This window comes from Cavia porcellus, unplaced genomic scaffold, assembly GCF_034190915.1.
Source record: "Cavia porcellus strain 051 isolate PalLab524CR breed Dunkin Hartley unplaced genomic scaffold, mCavPor4.1 scaffold_16, whole genome shotgun sequence".
NCBI lineage: Eukaryota > Metazoa > Chordata > Mammalia > Rodentia > Caviidae > Cavia > Cavia porcellus.
In genome coordinates this window covers 14,846,197-14,863,512 of record NW_026947499.1, presented here as the reverse complement: position 1 = coordinate 14,863,512, position 17,316 = coordinate 14,846,197, and the positions used below count along the sequence as shown (strand labels likewise).

The 17,316-nt window shown below is 46.3% G+C and overlaps 1 protein-coding gene across 1 annotated transcript; it reads right to left on the bottom strand.

Moving 5' to 3' along the window:
• Nucleotides 1–1,046: 1,046 nt before the first annotated feature.
• On the bottom strand, nt 1,047–7,749 carry Pebp1 (phosphatidylethanolamine binding protein 1). Its single transcript, XM_003478251.5, has 4 exons — nt 7,495–7,749; nt 6,293–6,402; nt 5,617–5,717; nt 1,047–2,019 (listed from the first exon to the last, which is right to left on the bottom strand). Exons 1-4 carry the CDS (start codon nt 7,627–7,629, stop codon nt 1,802–1,804), a joined length of 564 nt encoding a protein of 187 aa, XP_003478299.1. The 5' UTR covers nt 7,630–7,749; the 3' UTR covers nt 1,047–1,801.
• Between the last annotated feature and the right edge of the window lie 9,567 nt (nt 7,750–17,316).

Sequence of the window (17,316 nt, the reverse complement as noted above, 5' to 3'; positions counted from 1 at the left end):
AGATGGAGTCTCTTTAAATTGTCCAGCTCCCACCTGGAGATCTTCCTCCCCCAACATCTCAAGTGGCTGGGATTACAGGCGTTCACCACTGTGCTCAACTCTACACTAAGGCCAGTGGAATAGTTACTTGTTTTCTCTGTAACTTATTTTATAAAACCATATTTAAAAATAAATTTTTGTCTTTTTTGTTTTTATTGGTACCAGGGATCGAACTCACGACTGCCTGCTTGTGAGCAGGCGCTTATGCTGCTAAGCTAAATCCCTAGCCCCTTAAAAATAAATCTTAAAATACTCAAGTTTAAAAGTTCTTTTTACCTTATCTTCCCCCAGAGAGTATATTAGGTGACACTTCCAAGTGTTTTGAAGAAAGCACCGCATAGCCAGGCCGTGACACACACCTGTTAATTCCAGTGACACAGGAGGCTGAGGCAGTGAGGTTAAGCCCAGCCTGGCCAATTCAATGACTTCTTGAAATCTTAGCTCAAAACAAAAATTAAAAAGGCGTCAGGGATATTGCTCAGTGCAAAAGCCCTAAGTTCAACCCCCAGAACCCCAGAAGAACACAAAAAGGACAAAACCAAACCAGACCATGAGGGGACACAGGTGATTTCTAAGGCCCACTCATAGTGTCTGCACAACTACCCCTAGGGGTAGAGTTGTCAATTAGCTTTGAATCGTTGTTCTCTGCTGGGGATGACTCAGTGGGAGAGCGTTTATCTAGCATGCCCAAAGCCCTGGGTTCCATCCCTAGCAGTGCAGAAAAAAATAGAACTTTCTTAGCTCAAAATGATCTTGTATCAAGCAAAGGATCTCTCTGAGTCAAATAAACACTGCCTGAAGTCGTACAAGAGTCCTTAAGAACCTCAAATCTGAAGGTTGCTCCTGCCGTAGCTGCCAGCACCTGTGAAGCTGTTCTGGAGAGAGGAGCCCGGGGATCAGATCCAGCCTCTCCTGCGTGCAGGAAAGGCCACTCACCCTCAGGGGCCATCTTCTGACTTTCCCCTTTTATGAAACCCACACTCAAGCAAAACACACGGAGGTCGAGATTGTCCAGAGTTTTCACTTTTATTCAACAATAAGCAAACACCAGAATTAACACAACAGTAAGCAAAGCTAGATCAGCGTTTCTCAGGCCAGTGACAAGTGACCAATTTAGCAGACATTAAATCTAAGGAACCTGCTGATCTGTCCCTCCCACCCCTTACTAATCAGGCCTCAGCAAGAGCAAAGCCATCCCTTCACTGCCGTTTCCAGCTGTGCCCTTTAAAGCACCGCACCAGAGCAGGACTGTGAAACCTTCTAGGCCACTGGAGGAGATGGAACGTCCTGTCCTGATTTACCCAGGATGGGAGCCTCCTGCTGCTCCCACTGTGTACAACACTGGACTCCGACTCTTGAAGGCTATGACAATCAATCTTTTTCTTTCTTTTTCAGCCTCCCTTACACACTCCTTGATAATCTACTGTCTCCCTATATACCCGGTTCTTTTTGCCTGGCTTTTTTTCTTCCTTAAATCTTGGGTTGCTATGCTTTTACCAATATGATCCCAACACAGTACCAAAATATCCCCCAAAATGGGAGTTCAAATTTGACCCAAACATACAAACATAAACTGGGATGTGTGACAAGCTAGAATCCGAAAGGACAAGTGTCAGGAAAAGTCACCCTAAACCACTATGGGACAGCTTAGATCTCACCGCGCAAAGGGAATGGGACAAAGGAGAAATCTACATGCATCGGTGAATGAACTTGGTAACACTGCTTGGGGTTTCCAGGACCACAGGACCTTGTGGAGTCTGCCCTACTTCCCGGACAGCTGCTCATACAGTTTGGGCACATAGTCGTCCCACTCTGCCTGGTAACACGTGCCGGCCACTGGGGGCCCGAGATGGTACTTCTTGCGGAAGGAGGCCACCTTGAACTTGCCTCGGTGGTCTCCAGATCGGTTGCTGAGGATGGGCTCGTCACACTTCAGCGGTTTGTCCTGCTCGTAGACCAGCCACACATATCGGTGGAGGCCTGAGGGGAGAGGCAGAGCGAAGATATACATGCAGGAGGCCCCTGAGGCAGAGCCACCACCTGTTCTCATCAACCACTTCAACAAGATAGTATGCCAGGCCCCACGTCCACTGAACACTGCCAGTGCAAGGCCGCTGCCAGGGATTTGGCTCAAACCCACCACCTCAGCCTCTGATGCCCTGCAGGCTCCAGCCTCTGCCCAGCCTGAACCTCATCTCCACGTCTCTCTGCTCCTCTTGAGGTCCATCCCACCCTTCTGGCCCATCTCAGCCATTCCCACCACAATGCCTCCCTCCCACCTCAGTAACATCAGTAACCAAAGATCTAACTCTGTAACTTAATCCCCCTGCTAGAAGTAAAACTTGCATAAAGCTATGCTATTTGTCCTGTCGAGTCCTATCACTCTAAAATGCCCAGACACAGGAAGCAGTAAATAATACACGAGAAAGGGACAGAGGAAAAGTCAAATCTCAGGGTGGGGGCTATCACACCACTGCCAAGCCAAGGCAGGCTAATGGGGAGTGTTATCTTCCCAGCTCTTCAGCATACTTTTTTGGAAGACTACAGACTTGTTTTGAAATGACCCAAACTCTCTTAATCACAGCAAAGAATTTTTTTTTTTTTTATGAAACAGGGTTTGCTATGTAGTCCAGGCTGGCCTTGAGCTTACAATGTAACATGTACTGGCCTTGAACTCACAGTGATTCTCCTACTTCAGGCTTCCCAAGTGCTGGGATTACAAGTGTGCGCCACCAAAGCCAGCAGCAAAGAATGTTTTAGAAGCAATCAGCAACCACCCTATTAAACTAACTGTGCACCTTATTTTTTTCTTCTTCTGTGTATAGCCCTGGGGATCAAATCTAGGGGCATCCACTAACTGAGCTATATCCCCATCACTTTCGATTCATTTTGAGATAGGGTACCACTAAATTGCCCAGGCTGGCCTGAAACTCTGGATCCTCCTGCCTCAACCTACCAAGTAGCTTGGAGTTAGGCATGTGCTGCCTCACCTGGCTAACTATGCAGCTTCCTCTGAGATCCAATTAAGTACTAGACACAAATGGGCATCAAGAGCTTGTTTCAAAAGTTATTTTTAAGTTACGTATACTTCTGCATATTAATGTTCCTTGCTGTAGTTAAGAGCCAGAAGCAACCCAATGTCCATCAATTAAGGACTGGTTATTAAACAGCATGTGGTATATCCACAAAATGTGGTATATCCACAATGTGGTATTATTCCACCTAAAAAAAAATATTTTGACACACGTGTTGCAACATGGATGAACCCCAAAGATATCATGGTGAGTTACGCAAAGCAGTCAAACTCAGCGAACAGACTGGGGAACAGTGGTTCCAGGAAGGCTGCAGAAGTGGGTTACTGCTATGTAGTGGATACAGCTTCCCGTTGTGAAGATGAAAAAGTTCTGGATAGGGGCTGGGGATTTAGCTCAGCGGCATAAGCGCCTGCCTTGCAAGCAGGCGGTCGTGAGTTCGATCCCTGGTACCAATAAAAAAAAAAAAAGAAAAAGTTCTGGATAAGAGTTTCACAATAACGTGACTATAATTTACACTAACAAACTGTACACTTACAGAGCTAAGTCAGTGAAATTTATGTTTTTACTACAGTTTAAAAATAAGTTACTAAATGTCACTTCACACACACTCGAAATGTCTAAAGTCAAAAAGGACCAACAGCAGAACACACACATGCCTGAAATCCTACCTACCTGGGATGCTGAGGCAGGAGGGTTCCAAGTTGAAGACCAACCTAGGTAAATATGCATGACCCTGTCTCAAGATAAAAATGTTTGAAAAGGCTGGGAGTGTTGCTCAGTGGTAGAACCCTTGCCTGGCAGGCATGAGGCCCTGAGTTGCATCCTAACACCACAAAAAAAGAAAAGAAGGGAAAAAAAAAATCTTATCTTCTTTTTGAGACAGGGTCTTGCTATTATAGTATAGGCTGGCCTTCAGCTACGCAGCCCAGGCTGGCCTCAAACTCACAGCAGGCCGCCTACCTCTGCCTCCCAAGAACTGGGATAACAGGCATGTACCACCATGCTGGGCAAGGCCAACAATATCTAATCTTCGTGTGGAACTACAGGGATTGTCCATGGATCCACTGATATCCTCAGATATGTTGGTTAGAGTATAAAGTTTTCAACCATTTCCCAGAATTCCTGGGAACCTTTTATGATCCACAATTCTGCTGCTAGATATTTACCCAAGTGGTAACACCTGCCCACAGAATGACAGGGATGTGTGCAGTCGCTTTACTCATCAGAGCTGAGTACTGGGAACAATGTCCTTTGGAGGGGCTGCTAAACTAACCATGGTGCACAGGGCAAAACCACCTAGCAATGAAAAAGAACAAGTGACTGACACAAACATTAACTTGGCTGGATGCGGAACGAAAGCCACAAATCACACTGCGTGACACCATCCATCCGACTATCAACAGGGCAAAAATGACCTATCATGACAGGTACAAAAATAATGAGCTTTGGGGGTTTCAAATAAAAAGTCATCACGAACCAAAAAACTTGGGCGATACAAATGACCTCTGTCTTTCTAAAATCCCCACACATGCTGCCTGAAATCTTGTGATCTGTACCTATTTACTATTTGGACAGCAGACCTTACTAGAAGAATCTTAAAAAAAAAAGGGGGGGGGGTGAGTTACCAAGGCTTGTTTTTCAAATGAGAACACAGCTCCTTCTCGAGAGAATTCTTTATGCTCATGTGGATACTCCCCATAATTAAATTGCCTAATTCTGTAACTGCCCTAGAGAACTTAACAGATCCCTAGGAAACCTATCCCTTTGCCTTATTATGAATGCATGAGGGCTCAAAATCATCTGGAAGCTTCTGGGTCTGCAAATAAAACATGAGGCCATGACCAACGGTCCTTGACAGTCCCTTCTTACATTTCTCCGTGAGAGGACAGCCCGTACAAGACCTCTTCTGCCTGCTTCACCCACCATCACCTGCCTGTCCCTGCAAATGGGAACATGCTGCAGTACTCACCCCCTCAACAAGCAATTATGCTGCACCCTCAGGGGACACTCATCTGATGTGGGGTGTCACAAGGTAACTATCACTCATTCACTATGCTTTACGTCAAAGAAGAGTGACCTGGTGTGTAGCATCTCTTCGATATAGTTCTACTAAAGATGTCCAGATCCTTTCAAGATACCAAACTATATTTTGAAGAGAAAGGAGGAGCCATGAAGAGACATACTAGCTAATTTTTGGTAATTAAGGTGAAAACCATGAGACTCTTTACAGGAATTAGAAATTCAAAAATCACATAAGCCAAAGGCTGAATACAGAACAGAGATGCTCAACTGTGCTCAGCCCCAGAAAACCCTCCAACAACACTGTGTCCTCCTCCACTCCTTCCCTGCCTACTGAAGGCTCAGAGCCCAAAGTGCCATCCACCCCACCTCCTGGACGTCTGAATGTACTCGACAGGCAAATGCCCTAAAGGAACCCCAGCAGCCTTCTCCCTCCAGTGCGCTCAAAAGTAAAAAGAATCCTAATGTGTAATCCAGCCTCTCTTCCTGCCTCCCACCCCTGGAATTATCAGCCTTTACCAACCTGTGCCACTGGGAGGTCCGGAGCCCACATAATCGGAGAGCACTGTGCCACTGCTGATGTCGTTGCCCTTCATGTTGACCACCAGAAAATGGTGCCATTCCCTGTGTGCAAGAACACAGCCTGTCAGCACCACAGGTTAGGACAGTCACTGTGCAGATGGCAGGTATGCACCAAGCACAGGTCGTGGGCCAGGACACAGCGATGAGCGAGACACAGGTCCTGCCTTACTGGCAGGTGCAAACCTTGTGTCTGCAAAGACAGCACCCAGACCCTCCCTCACTGAGCTTCTCTGGGGCAGAAGTCAGCAAACTCTCTCTGGAAAGGGCCCCAGGGCAATGTTTCTCAGGTTTGCAGCTTTGTAATCTGTATTATCTGTCTCTATGACTCTCTTGGCCACTGCAGGAGGAAAGCAGCCACAGAGACATACATAAACTATCGTATTTATGTTCTGACTCAACTCTTTATTGGACAATGGAATCTGAATTTTAATTTGGGGCCAAACAGCCTCAGATAGAGATGACTATTGGTGGTAGTTTACCAATCACCACTCAAGGACAAAGAGGCAGGAAATGGATGCTCCAGCTTAAGCAAAGCATCCCAAACCAGGTCTAAATTCTCTCTGTCCAGCAGGGACTTACACCAGGCAGGGGGCTCCCTTTATCTTCCCCCAACTTGCCTGAATTTGGGAGACTGCCTGCTGGGAGCATCTGGGTCTGTCATGACCAAGGTGTAGAGTTTTCCTGAATCCAGACCATCCCAGGAGATGCTGGTGGGTCTGTTCTTAACCTGTGGAGAGGAGCCAGGTCAGAGTTAAAAAGCCGAAACGCTGAAGAGACCAACTATTTCTTTAATCTCAGTCTCCTCCAAGGTAAAACAGTCAATTATTCATAAATGTTACTGGGTTTTGCCTGCATTGGATGCCCGGAGCCCAAGTTTTATATCTGTACATTAATTACATCAGTCTTAACAATACTCTGGGGCAAGAATCCTTGCAGGTGAACAACAAAAAGAGGTTGGGCCAGTATTTGAACCCTGGCCCCAGGGCCTCCTCTCAACCATAACTTACACTCTGTCTGGAACGACAAAGTCTCTAGATTTGAAGACCAGGAAGTTACTTGGTGCCTGCTAGAATGGAATAAATCTGCATTAACTAGACATTTAACAATGCAAAAACTAAAAAAGAGAAAGCGTGGGCAAGAAGCGAGCTGGGCAGCTGGGTAATGAACAGAAAGGCAAAACCTCCAAGCTGTGCACTTCGTATTTAAAACACGTAGAACAATAAACTCCTAAAGAGTGAAAACTAGGGTAATTTATTCACCATTGCCAGCAGCTTCATAACCAGTAACTAGTAACCGTATGGAGAAATCTAAGTTTCTCCACTCTCAGCAGTCCAGGCCGGGCATGAGGGGCCAAAAACAAAAGGGTAAAACAAGGCCAACCAGCTGCAGAGCACATCGCTTTGGCTAGCTGCACGCTCTTGACCGCTAAAACAAAGGAGAAATCGCGGGGAGACGCCGATCGCCGGTTACATAATGCGTCACTGTCGGGTGGGGCACCTGCTCTCCAAACTTAGGCCCAAAATGCTAAGACCTCAGGAGGCCTCCGGGACGTTCGGGAGGGCACAGCTCACTCCACTCCGGGATCAGCAAGACGCCTACTCAGCCCTGCCCCCTGGATCCAGGGTGTTTCTGCGCCTGAGCTTCCCCGTCCCTAGAAATTTCAGGAAAGTGAACCAAGGTCTTCCGTCGGCCGAGCGCTGCCAACACCGCCTCGCTCCCCGGGATCTCGCGGCGGCTCCCCCGCCTGCGGCGTGGACACCACGACCCGACCCCTCTGGACGTTGCGCACGCGGCCTGCAGCGCCTCCCGCCCGCGGTACCTGAGTGGGCGTCAGCACTTTGCCCAGCTCGTCCACCTCTACCCCGCCGTAAGACACCCGCAATGGGTGCTTGGGCTGCTCATCCACCTCCTGCAGGCTCAAGGGCCCAGTCCACTTGCTGACGTCTGCCGGCATAGCGACACAAGCGCGCCGTTAGGAACGAGCTGCAGCGGAGGGCTCGCGCACGCGGAAACCAGGACTCTCGTCCCAACTGCCCAGAGGCTGCAGCAGCGCCGAGGCCACGCTAGCGCACGCTCGAGGCCGCAGCCCCGCCCCGCCCGCACCTCCAATCAGTAACAAGGCCCGGCCCATTCTGCTCTCTGATTGGCTGTGCTCCGGTAACGCGGGGCGTCTCACGTTTCGGATCTAAGCAACTCGCTACGTGCTTGGGAAGTGTAGCGTGGCGCGCTGTGTGGTTGTTTTGAGAAATACAATTGCGCTAGCATTTTTTTGTTGTTGTTTTTAACCTTTTTGCGTGAATTTTCAGTTTTTCCACAGTTTCAGTTCGGAGATGATGAGGACTTGCTTTTCTTTTACATTTTTAAAAACGAATCTGATTTTCGCCGCTTCCTTGTATATTCATTTGATAAATGTCAGGCGAGAATGCCTATGAGAACGAGATTTCCTCTGCTGATATATAAGCTCACGTATTTCATCCTTCCCCAACCACTCGATTCTCACAACATTCATGAGAAATGAGTTTTTAAAACCATGATTATTCCTTTTTTTCCTGACAATGGCTCTCTGCCTTTCCGAAAAGTGCTCTCACTTGTGGCTGCCAGCTGCTTTTTGCTGAAGAAGCGAACTCTTGTAGAGGTCAGCTAATCTAACTCTACAATGACCTTTGGCATGGCTAACTCCCGCTAAAGAATGAAAAGTTGTTTTCATTTATTACAAAATACAATCTTACTGTAAAAAATTTAGAGGAAAAAAATCCTAAGAAGTGAAGTCCTTTAATGCTATTACCTGGATACAAACGTCAGGCACAGTGTTAGGTTTATCTCTTTTTTTTTTTTTTTTTTTTTTTTGTCTTTTTGAGACGGGGGTCTCGCTACGCAGTTCAGGCTGACCTTGAGCTCATTTTGTAGCCCAGGCTGTTCTCGAACTCGCAAGGATCCTCCCACCTCAGCCTCCCGCTGGGATTACAGGAGTGAGCCACCATGGCCCCCCCCCCCCCGCGTTAAGTTTACCTTTCTAGTTAAGGGTTTATGAACTAGATTATTTGCCCAAAAAAAATTGCATTGTATTTTACCGTCTTAGAATAGCTATCAAAAACGATTGTTATTTTAATGGCTTATTTTCACCTAGATGCGCCATAATTTATTCAACAAATCATTGTGGTTCGAGATTTACTGGTTTTTTTTTTTTTTTACAAATATTGAAATAAATCGTCTTTGTGATAATGTGTTTAAATGCCATGTTGTAGGAAAATTTATTGGACAGGGGCTTTTGTTTGTTAGATGAAAGGATGTTACTTTAAACCTAAACTTTACAAGATAATACTTTATGGATGTACATCGTGGCCCGCATATATACCAGCACCCAGAAGGCTGGGACATAAGAATTGGGAAGTTGAGGGCCACATTGTGAGCTCAAGGGCTACACAATAAGTTGTGATCAGCCTGAACTATGTAGCAAGAACTTAACTCAAAAACAAACAAAAAAGGGCATAAGTGCCTTCCTGACAAGCACAAAGTCCTGAGTTCAATTCCCAGAACCAAAAAAAGGTATGCATACTTTAAAGGGGTGAATCACAGCTAGTTAAGACTAAAGCCCAGCCCTCATCTGGGAAGCACTGATAGGACTATTGGTTCTTTTCTTCATTCCATAAATGCATTTTCAGAACCCCATACACCAAAAGGAGAAAGAGCCTCTGCCTCTTGGATCATATGGTCTGGCAGTGGGGAGACGGCAGATGGTGCACAGTAAATTCAGAGGTACAGATTGGTCAGCACCAAGGATGCCCACCTGGGTCAGCCTCAGAGAGCAACTGCCTGGATTCTGCCCAAATGCCCTTTGTGACCTCAGGAACGGCTTAGGAGGAGGAGAGAAGGCTGTGAAAAGTGATGGACACAAAATCCTTTGGGAAAGGTGGGGAAAAAACCTCAGATACTTCTGTTCCTGCTACCATTCTTTTGGTACCGGGGATCAAACTCACAACCACCTGCTTGCAAGGCAGGTGCTTATGCCGCTGAGCTAAATCCCCAGCCCCCTGCTACCATTCTTATCTCTACATTCTTCTAACAGGCCACCTGTTATGGTCACCATGTCCATAAATTCTACCTCCTTAAGGTCCTTCTGATGGGCCTCCCTCTGTCCTCTGCCACTGTCCCTCCCAGGTAAAGGCCCTGGTATCGTTCTTCCTGCCCACGGCCTCCACTCCTCCCCTTTCTAGCCCATCCTCCAGGGCACCTTGAATTTTCCCATTTGGAAATCAGGAGGAATCGCTCACTCCCTGCTCATCCTCCCTTAAAGTATTCTGCGGCTCCCTATTGCCTCAGGATTAAGTCCAGACTTATTAGACTTCTCCTGGTCACTCTCCTGGCATTCTTTTCTCCAAACACCCTGAATGTAGTCTTGTAAGGATGGCTTGGTTAGTTCTAATCCTTGCTTCCTGGAGAGAACAGCCAAGGTTAACAGGGACAGAGAAAGGCAGGGAGAAGGCGGGCTGACCCGAGGCGTGCTGGTCAGTGTGCTCCAGTCCGCTGATCATTCCCCCTACCTGGTGACTGGGGCTGACACTTCGGATTACCATGAAGCCCCGCTCTGGCAGCCATAGGAATGTGCTGCTCAGATCTCTGACTGCCTGGCCCTGCCTGCTGGGCTTTGCTTTTAGGCCAAGGCCCTGCAGTGGCAGCCAGGGACTCAGCTGGGCAGGGAAACTGGATTCAACTGGGCAGGGAGGTAGGCGTGGCCTTGAGGCAGTTTCCCCTGCAGTCCAGACAAGGCTTGCCTGCATTCCCAGGGGCTACCCTGGGGCTGAGGCGCCCCCTTCCCTGCCCCCTGCTCCCCTCCTCAGGTGGCTCTCCCAGCCTCCCCTTCCCCTTCCACTTTCACTCACAGCCATTTTTCCTAACAAATTCCAGCAAGTCTAATCCCATCTTGTCATCAGCATCTCAGAAGGTGACCAAAGGTGACACTCTCAGGGGTGTTGGATACAGATCAGGGAGCAGATGAGTTTCACTGGAATGAGCGTTTCTGTAAGGACCCATGATGATGGAAATAAGGCTGAGCGGGCGGGAAATGGATTCTCCCCTCAGCTCCAGAAGAAACACAGTCTGATGGCCCCCCTACCCCCTGTACCACTGGGACTGAGTCCGGGGAACACTGAACTACAGCCCCAGTGCTTTTGATTTTGAGACAGGGTCAGGCTGGCCTCAAATTTGCAACCCTGAGCAGCTGGGATTACAAAGGATTGTACTTGGCCCTGATGAGACTTTCACTGCAGCCCAGAGACTTCTGTCCTCCTCTTCTTCCTCCTCTTCCTCCTTCTCTCCCCCTCTATTCCCCTCCCTCTTCTCTTCTTGCCCTCCTGCATATTAAATTCAAGGCTTTTCGCATACTGGTAAATGCTCTCCCACTGAGCAATAGCCCCAGTGACCCTTCTTGTTTTGTTTTTATTTCTACTTACACAAAATTTTATTTGCATTCTTTTTACAATATCTGTATATATATATATATGTATATATATATATATATATATATGCGCCAAATAAAGACACACTTAATTCCACATTATCTCATTGAATATTCTGTCTGAACAGTTTCTCATATGTAAATTGTTATGGTTTGGATAAGTGTCCCCCAAAGGGTTATTCATTACATAGGCTGTGGCTAAGAGGAGGTGGCCATGCCCAGGAGGTGAGGCCTAGTGAAAGTCTTAGGTCACAAAGAGGGGTGCACCTTAAAGGGGGTTGCAGTACTGGCGACTCCCTCTTATGCCTTCTGAGCAGGGCACCTGATGGGTTTTCTCCAGCCCATGCTCACTGCCACAACACACCGCCTCTTCATATGCCCAGCACAATGGGGCCAGTGCCTCAGAGACTGGAACCCCAACACTGCGAGCCAAAACAAACCTTTTCTCTGTGTGACACAATTCTGTCTGGTATTTGTTATATTTCAGAAAAAGAATACATACAGTTATTATCTTTCAGCGTTTTTGTGTGTGTGTGTGTGTGGGTGGGTGGGTGTGTGTGTGTGTTTCGTTTTTATGGGTACCAGGGATCGAACTCACAACTGCCTGCTAGCAAGGCAGGCGTTTATGGCCGCTGAGCTAAATCCCCAGCCAGTTATTATCTTTCAAAATGTGTATTTTAAAACAATTGCTGGGGGCTGGGGATTTAGCTCAGCGGCATAAGCACCTGCCTTGCAAGTAGGCAGTCGTGAGTTCGATCCCCGGTACCGATAAAAATGAAAAAGACAAAAAAAAAAATTAGATATATAATACTAGGGGCTGGGGATTTAGCTCAGCGGCATAAGCACCTGCCTTGCAAGCAGGCGGTCGTGAGTTCGATCCCCGGTACCGATAAAAATGAAAAAGACAAAAAAAAAATAAAAATAAAAAAATAAAACAATTGCCAGCCAGGCATACCGGTGGGTACCTGTAATCTCATCACTCCAGAGGCTGAGACAGGAGGATCCCCATGAGTTCAAGGCCAGCCTGAGTTACCTGGTGAGTTCAAGCTCAGCCTGAATTACATAGTGAGACCCTATCTCCAAAAAACAAAAATAAATAAAGCAATTGCCTAATACTAAAATATCACAAAGCATTTAACCATGAATTTTTGAGGCTACTTCTCATTTACCCCCTCATCTGACTGTTCAGGAAGCTGCCCTGAGGCTTTAATCCACCTGAAAAGACACACTATGAGGTCCTCTGTTGGCAGAGAGTGGTTCTCTTTGGAGTCAAGGAGAGGACAGGGCATCCAAAAGCTAGGAGTACCATTTCCTCGTTTGGGCAGAGCAGCCAGATATTCCTATAGATGTCTACAGAAAGTCTAGTCTTTATCCAGAAGCCCAAAGCACCCTGAAACTCCAGCAAAAGTTCCAGCCCTGGGGAAGTTGGAAACCCTTGCTATATGGCACATACTCAAACTTTGCTGACCGATCAGAACACTGTTCATGGATTCTGCTAGTCAGCTTTCTGTTACTGCAACAAATACCTGAGACAATCAACTTAGAAAGAAAAAAGGTTCACTTTGGCTCACAGCTGTAGAGCTTTCTGTCCATGATCAAGCGGCCCTGTTGTGTTAGGGCCTTGTTGCAAGGAGTAGGAGCATGTTACTTTGTGACAGGGAAGTGAAAAGAAAGTGGACAATGCCAGGATCCTACAATCTCCTTCAGGGCCACATCCCAATAACGTAAAGCCCCACCTCTTAAAAGATTCAAACTCTGCATGTAACACCATCCATACTCTGAGGGCCCAAACAGGCAGGCTTTGGGAGACATTCAGAATCCAAACTACAGCGTATATTACAGCAGGCGGGGGAAGCAGCAAAGCAAAGAAAGAAATATCATTGTCTTAACAAGCACTCGGCATTTGTGTGACTTCTGGATTGTTATTTTTCCAGGGTACGACTAGGCTGGGAGCCACAGTAAACACCGCCTTCAAGTAGACTCACATGAATGAAAGAGCCAGTAAAACCACAGTTTGCTTTTGCGTGCTGAATGAGGGCTGGAAATCCACTGATGTGGTTACTGGGAACAGCGGCTTCATTCCAGCTCTCCGCACTGTGTTTCCACCAGGGAAAGTGCTCAGGAAGGGAAGACTAGACCGAAACAAAGCTCCTTTCTGGGGCCAGAGCTTGGGTTCAGAAACTGCCGTCACACTCATACCAATAACTTAGAGCAGAGGCTTCCAGGGGCAGGAGAACTGGCCGCTGGCCAGCCTCTGAACTGAGATATCGTTCTGGAAATTAACCTCTAACTGATCTCTGAGCTTCTATTTCACAGGACTTTTTTTCTATTGAGATTTTTGTCTTTCCTGTTTGAGTATTTCCAAGCCTTTGAAAACATGCTTTCCATTCTCACTGACATTTTCTACATGAAATATTTCTTGAAATGACTTAGCCAGGAAATTAATTTTATTTTTCCAGGAAATTAATTTTAAAGACAAGCATGTTCTAGTTCTGCAAAACATTCAAAACAGAATTACCATATGATCCAGCAATCCTCCTCTGGGTTTGTGTCAACATAGAGAAAAATAGCACAGAGAAAGAGACAGGGAACTGACACACACGCCTGGATCAAGCCAGGCATGAGCATGTCCACACTTTGCATTTTCAGACACACACAAGTCAGCAAATTCCACTTTGGACCTGTGCGTATTTGAGAAAGATTTCTTTACTTTCAGTGAATAAAGTCCTTGGTGATTGCAGGGGACTGCTCATTCGAAAAGAATCCAGGTCTCTCAAATCATGATCAAACTCAGGGACACCTCCTTCTTTCAACCTTTTGTAATACCAAATTATTCCATCCAGAATATTTCTCTGTGAAAAATGCCTTGCCTGTGTCTTAGGCTACAGAGTACCTGCCAGCTTACAGCCCCAAAGGACACCCCAAGATCATTCCCAGAGATGCCTGACATTCAATGCATAGGCTTGTCCAGCCAGCCAGGAGATGGCCAAGCTCCACAGGATGATCTAGACCCCTCGGATTCAACCCCCTGAACCAGCACTGGTGCAGGAGGAGCAGCTGTGCAAAGGAGGTGATGCACAGGGAGCGTGGGGGCCACTCAGACTCTGGTGCAGACAGAAAATCAGAGACAGCAAGCCCATACAGCCAGGAAGGCAAATGCCTGCTGGAGTAGAAAAACAGAGCAGATGCACAGAGAGAAGCTGAGGCACCTGGGGAGATGCATCACCTCTGTCCTCAGGAGCTCACCTGCTCCAGCAGAGTCCAGAGAGGCCACCCACTTCCTTTCAGCAAACACACTGTTCTTACGGTCACCTCGTCTCATCACTATCCCTTGAAACTCAAAGCATCTGACAAAATTATTTTTTGTGGTAACCAGAACTCTTCCAGTTGCAGTTGACTTAGACGCAATGTACACTGGAACTTTTTTTTTTTTTGGTCTTTTTCCTTTTTATCGGTACCGGAGATCGAACTCACAACCACCTGCTTACAAGGCAGGTGCTTATGCCGCTGAGCTAAATCCCCAGCCCCTACACTGGAACTTTTGAAGAAGAAACTCCGTTTCTGTATTGGCACCCCAGGGGATGGTCACATCTGAGAAGCTCTAGAACCACTCTGTGTCTCCATCCTATTTCTGAGCTTTACTTGCTGGTAGAGTAGCTTTGATCTCAAGATGATTCTCCTGCTATGTTGCCATAGACGGTGCATGTCCTTGTATTCACAGCCTGTGTGACCTCTCCCTCAAGTAACCACTCATTCATGAATGATGTGTAAATGGGATGTCACTTGCATCTGGGAAGCCCTCTCTCTATTCCCTTCAGCTGGCCAACTGTCATGGAGCAGGCTGTCAGGTGGCCGAGACTTGTGACACGGCAAGCTGCTAGGAGTGGCTTCTAGCCAAGAGCTATGGAGGATCTGAGCCCCTGGTCCAGCATCCATGAAGACCCAAATCCTGTCAACAACCACCCAGTAAGTTTGGAAGTGGATCTCTCCCTGGTTGAGTCTTCAGATGAGGAGGGAATCCAGATCACAGTGAAAACCCTCTGTGACATTATTCAGGTCTGACCTTGATAAACAGGGAGATTTCACAGAGGTCTCACAGGGGAAGCGCACGGCCAGTGACTCTCAGAAGAGAGTCACAGCGAAGACTCAGCCCCATGGTCAGCTGTGACAGTGAGACCCCAGCCTTGGCTGCCCACTAGCAAGCAGTCTCTTGAGAGATCCTGGGTCAGCAGAGGACCCAGCTACATCGTGCCAAATTCCTGACCCATAGAAATTGAGATAATCAATGGGTGTCATTTAAACCATAAGATTTGTGCCTGTGGTTTTCACAGCAGTACATAAACAATGGGGCTTCTCCGCAGTCTCAGTCCTGCATGCACTGGGGTTGGCAGCCGCACCAGCAAGGTTTCTACTTCCCAGCAGCCCTGGCACATGCAGGGATGGCCTCTGGCTCATGCAGACCTGGTAGGTGGCCTACCCAAACTGACCGACTGTATTTGTGACCACACTGGGACTTTGCCCATCCCTACTATTCTGTCCCTTCTTAGGGTGTGAGGGGAGCAGCTCTCCAAAAGAAATAGATGTGCTGATGGGGTAGGGGATTTGAGACAGGAAAAAAAAAAAAAGCAAAGCAGTGCATGTCCCCAGCAAGGAGCAAATGTCATGTGCAAGCCCCTCACAGGAAGGTTGTTCAAGTTAGCAGAGTAGGCTTGGTGGTGCAGGTCTATAATCCCAGCACTTGGGAGACTGAGGCAGGAGGATAGCCGCCAGTCTGAAGCCATCCTGGACTATATGGTGAGTTCAAGACCAGCCTCACCTACACAGCAAGACCCTGTTTCAAAACACCAAAAATGAGAGAGAACACAAATATCTATAAACATTTAAATACCATATCAGAGCACACATGTGTAAACATATTGTCTCACTAGTGTGAGAAGCTAAAAGAAACAACAAACATATATGTGTATGTATATGTATATATAAAAGTTAATATACTACTGATTTCTCTGAGTTTGCTGGAGAGAAAGATTTGTGCTGGTATTGTTCGGACAGTTGTAAGCAGATGTCTTGTGCTCTGGGTAAATGATTTGGGGATGACAGTGCACAGTGTATGTACCATTGTTGCCCATGACTGACATGTTGTGGAATATTTTTAAATTTTTTTTCTTCTTTTTCTCCTTGAAATAAAATGGATTTGGAAATAAATAAATATATACCATATCAATTTGGAAATAAATACATGCATACCATATCAATAAGCACATTGTGCTGGTTTATAGCAAATTTGCAGCTAATATTAGTTATATGTAATATTGGTAATTTAATTAAAACAGATTCAACCCCTACTTATCCAAATATTATAAGTATAGTCCAAACATTTAAGAAACTGCTGCCTATTAAAACATACCAGCCTAAGATTGATTTTGACTTTGCCCAACTGGTTTGGCTTGGCAAGGCTTTGTTATAATTAATATTTGTCCAGAAGTTCAAGGTAAAAAAAACCAAAGATATTAGATAAAGAGAGCACATCAAGCCAACTTCTTACAGCTGGGTCAAAGTCTTGGACAAATGTTCTGTATACAGAAAATTTTTTTCATGTTAACGTGTTCTGCTATCAGGTGAACCCCCTGCAGGTTAATAGTTGCTTTTGTTTTCTTTTAGTTTTGCAGCATTAAGTATTGAAGTTCCCCTTCTTCCCCCCAAAGTACTGAACCCAGGGCTTCACACATGCTAGCTGGCCAGGTGCTCTACCACTGAGCTACTATCTGTTTTAAACGCCAGAATGGCCAGGCAGTGTGGCCCATGCCTGTAATCCAGCATGAATTTAAGGCCAGCTTCGATCCCCGGTACCGATAAAAAGATATTAAAAAAAAGTTAAAAAAGAATTTAAGGCCAGCCTGGGTCTGTGACTCCTGATTAGGTCACATAACATGATAAATTCAAGGCCAGCCTGAACTACATAGCAGGACTCTGTCTTTAAATTTAAAAATAAAAAGTAAAAGATTTTAAAATAATAAATAAGCAAAAAGATATTGGTGATTTGCTCACTTTATGGCAGGAAAAGGGAATTAGGCAGGGAAATGGAAGACGCTTCCATGAAATATATTATCTTAGCTCTCTTTACAGCCATTATGAGGCAAAACCACAGTCAAGGGGTTGTGTGGAAATTTGCAAATAATAGTGCAT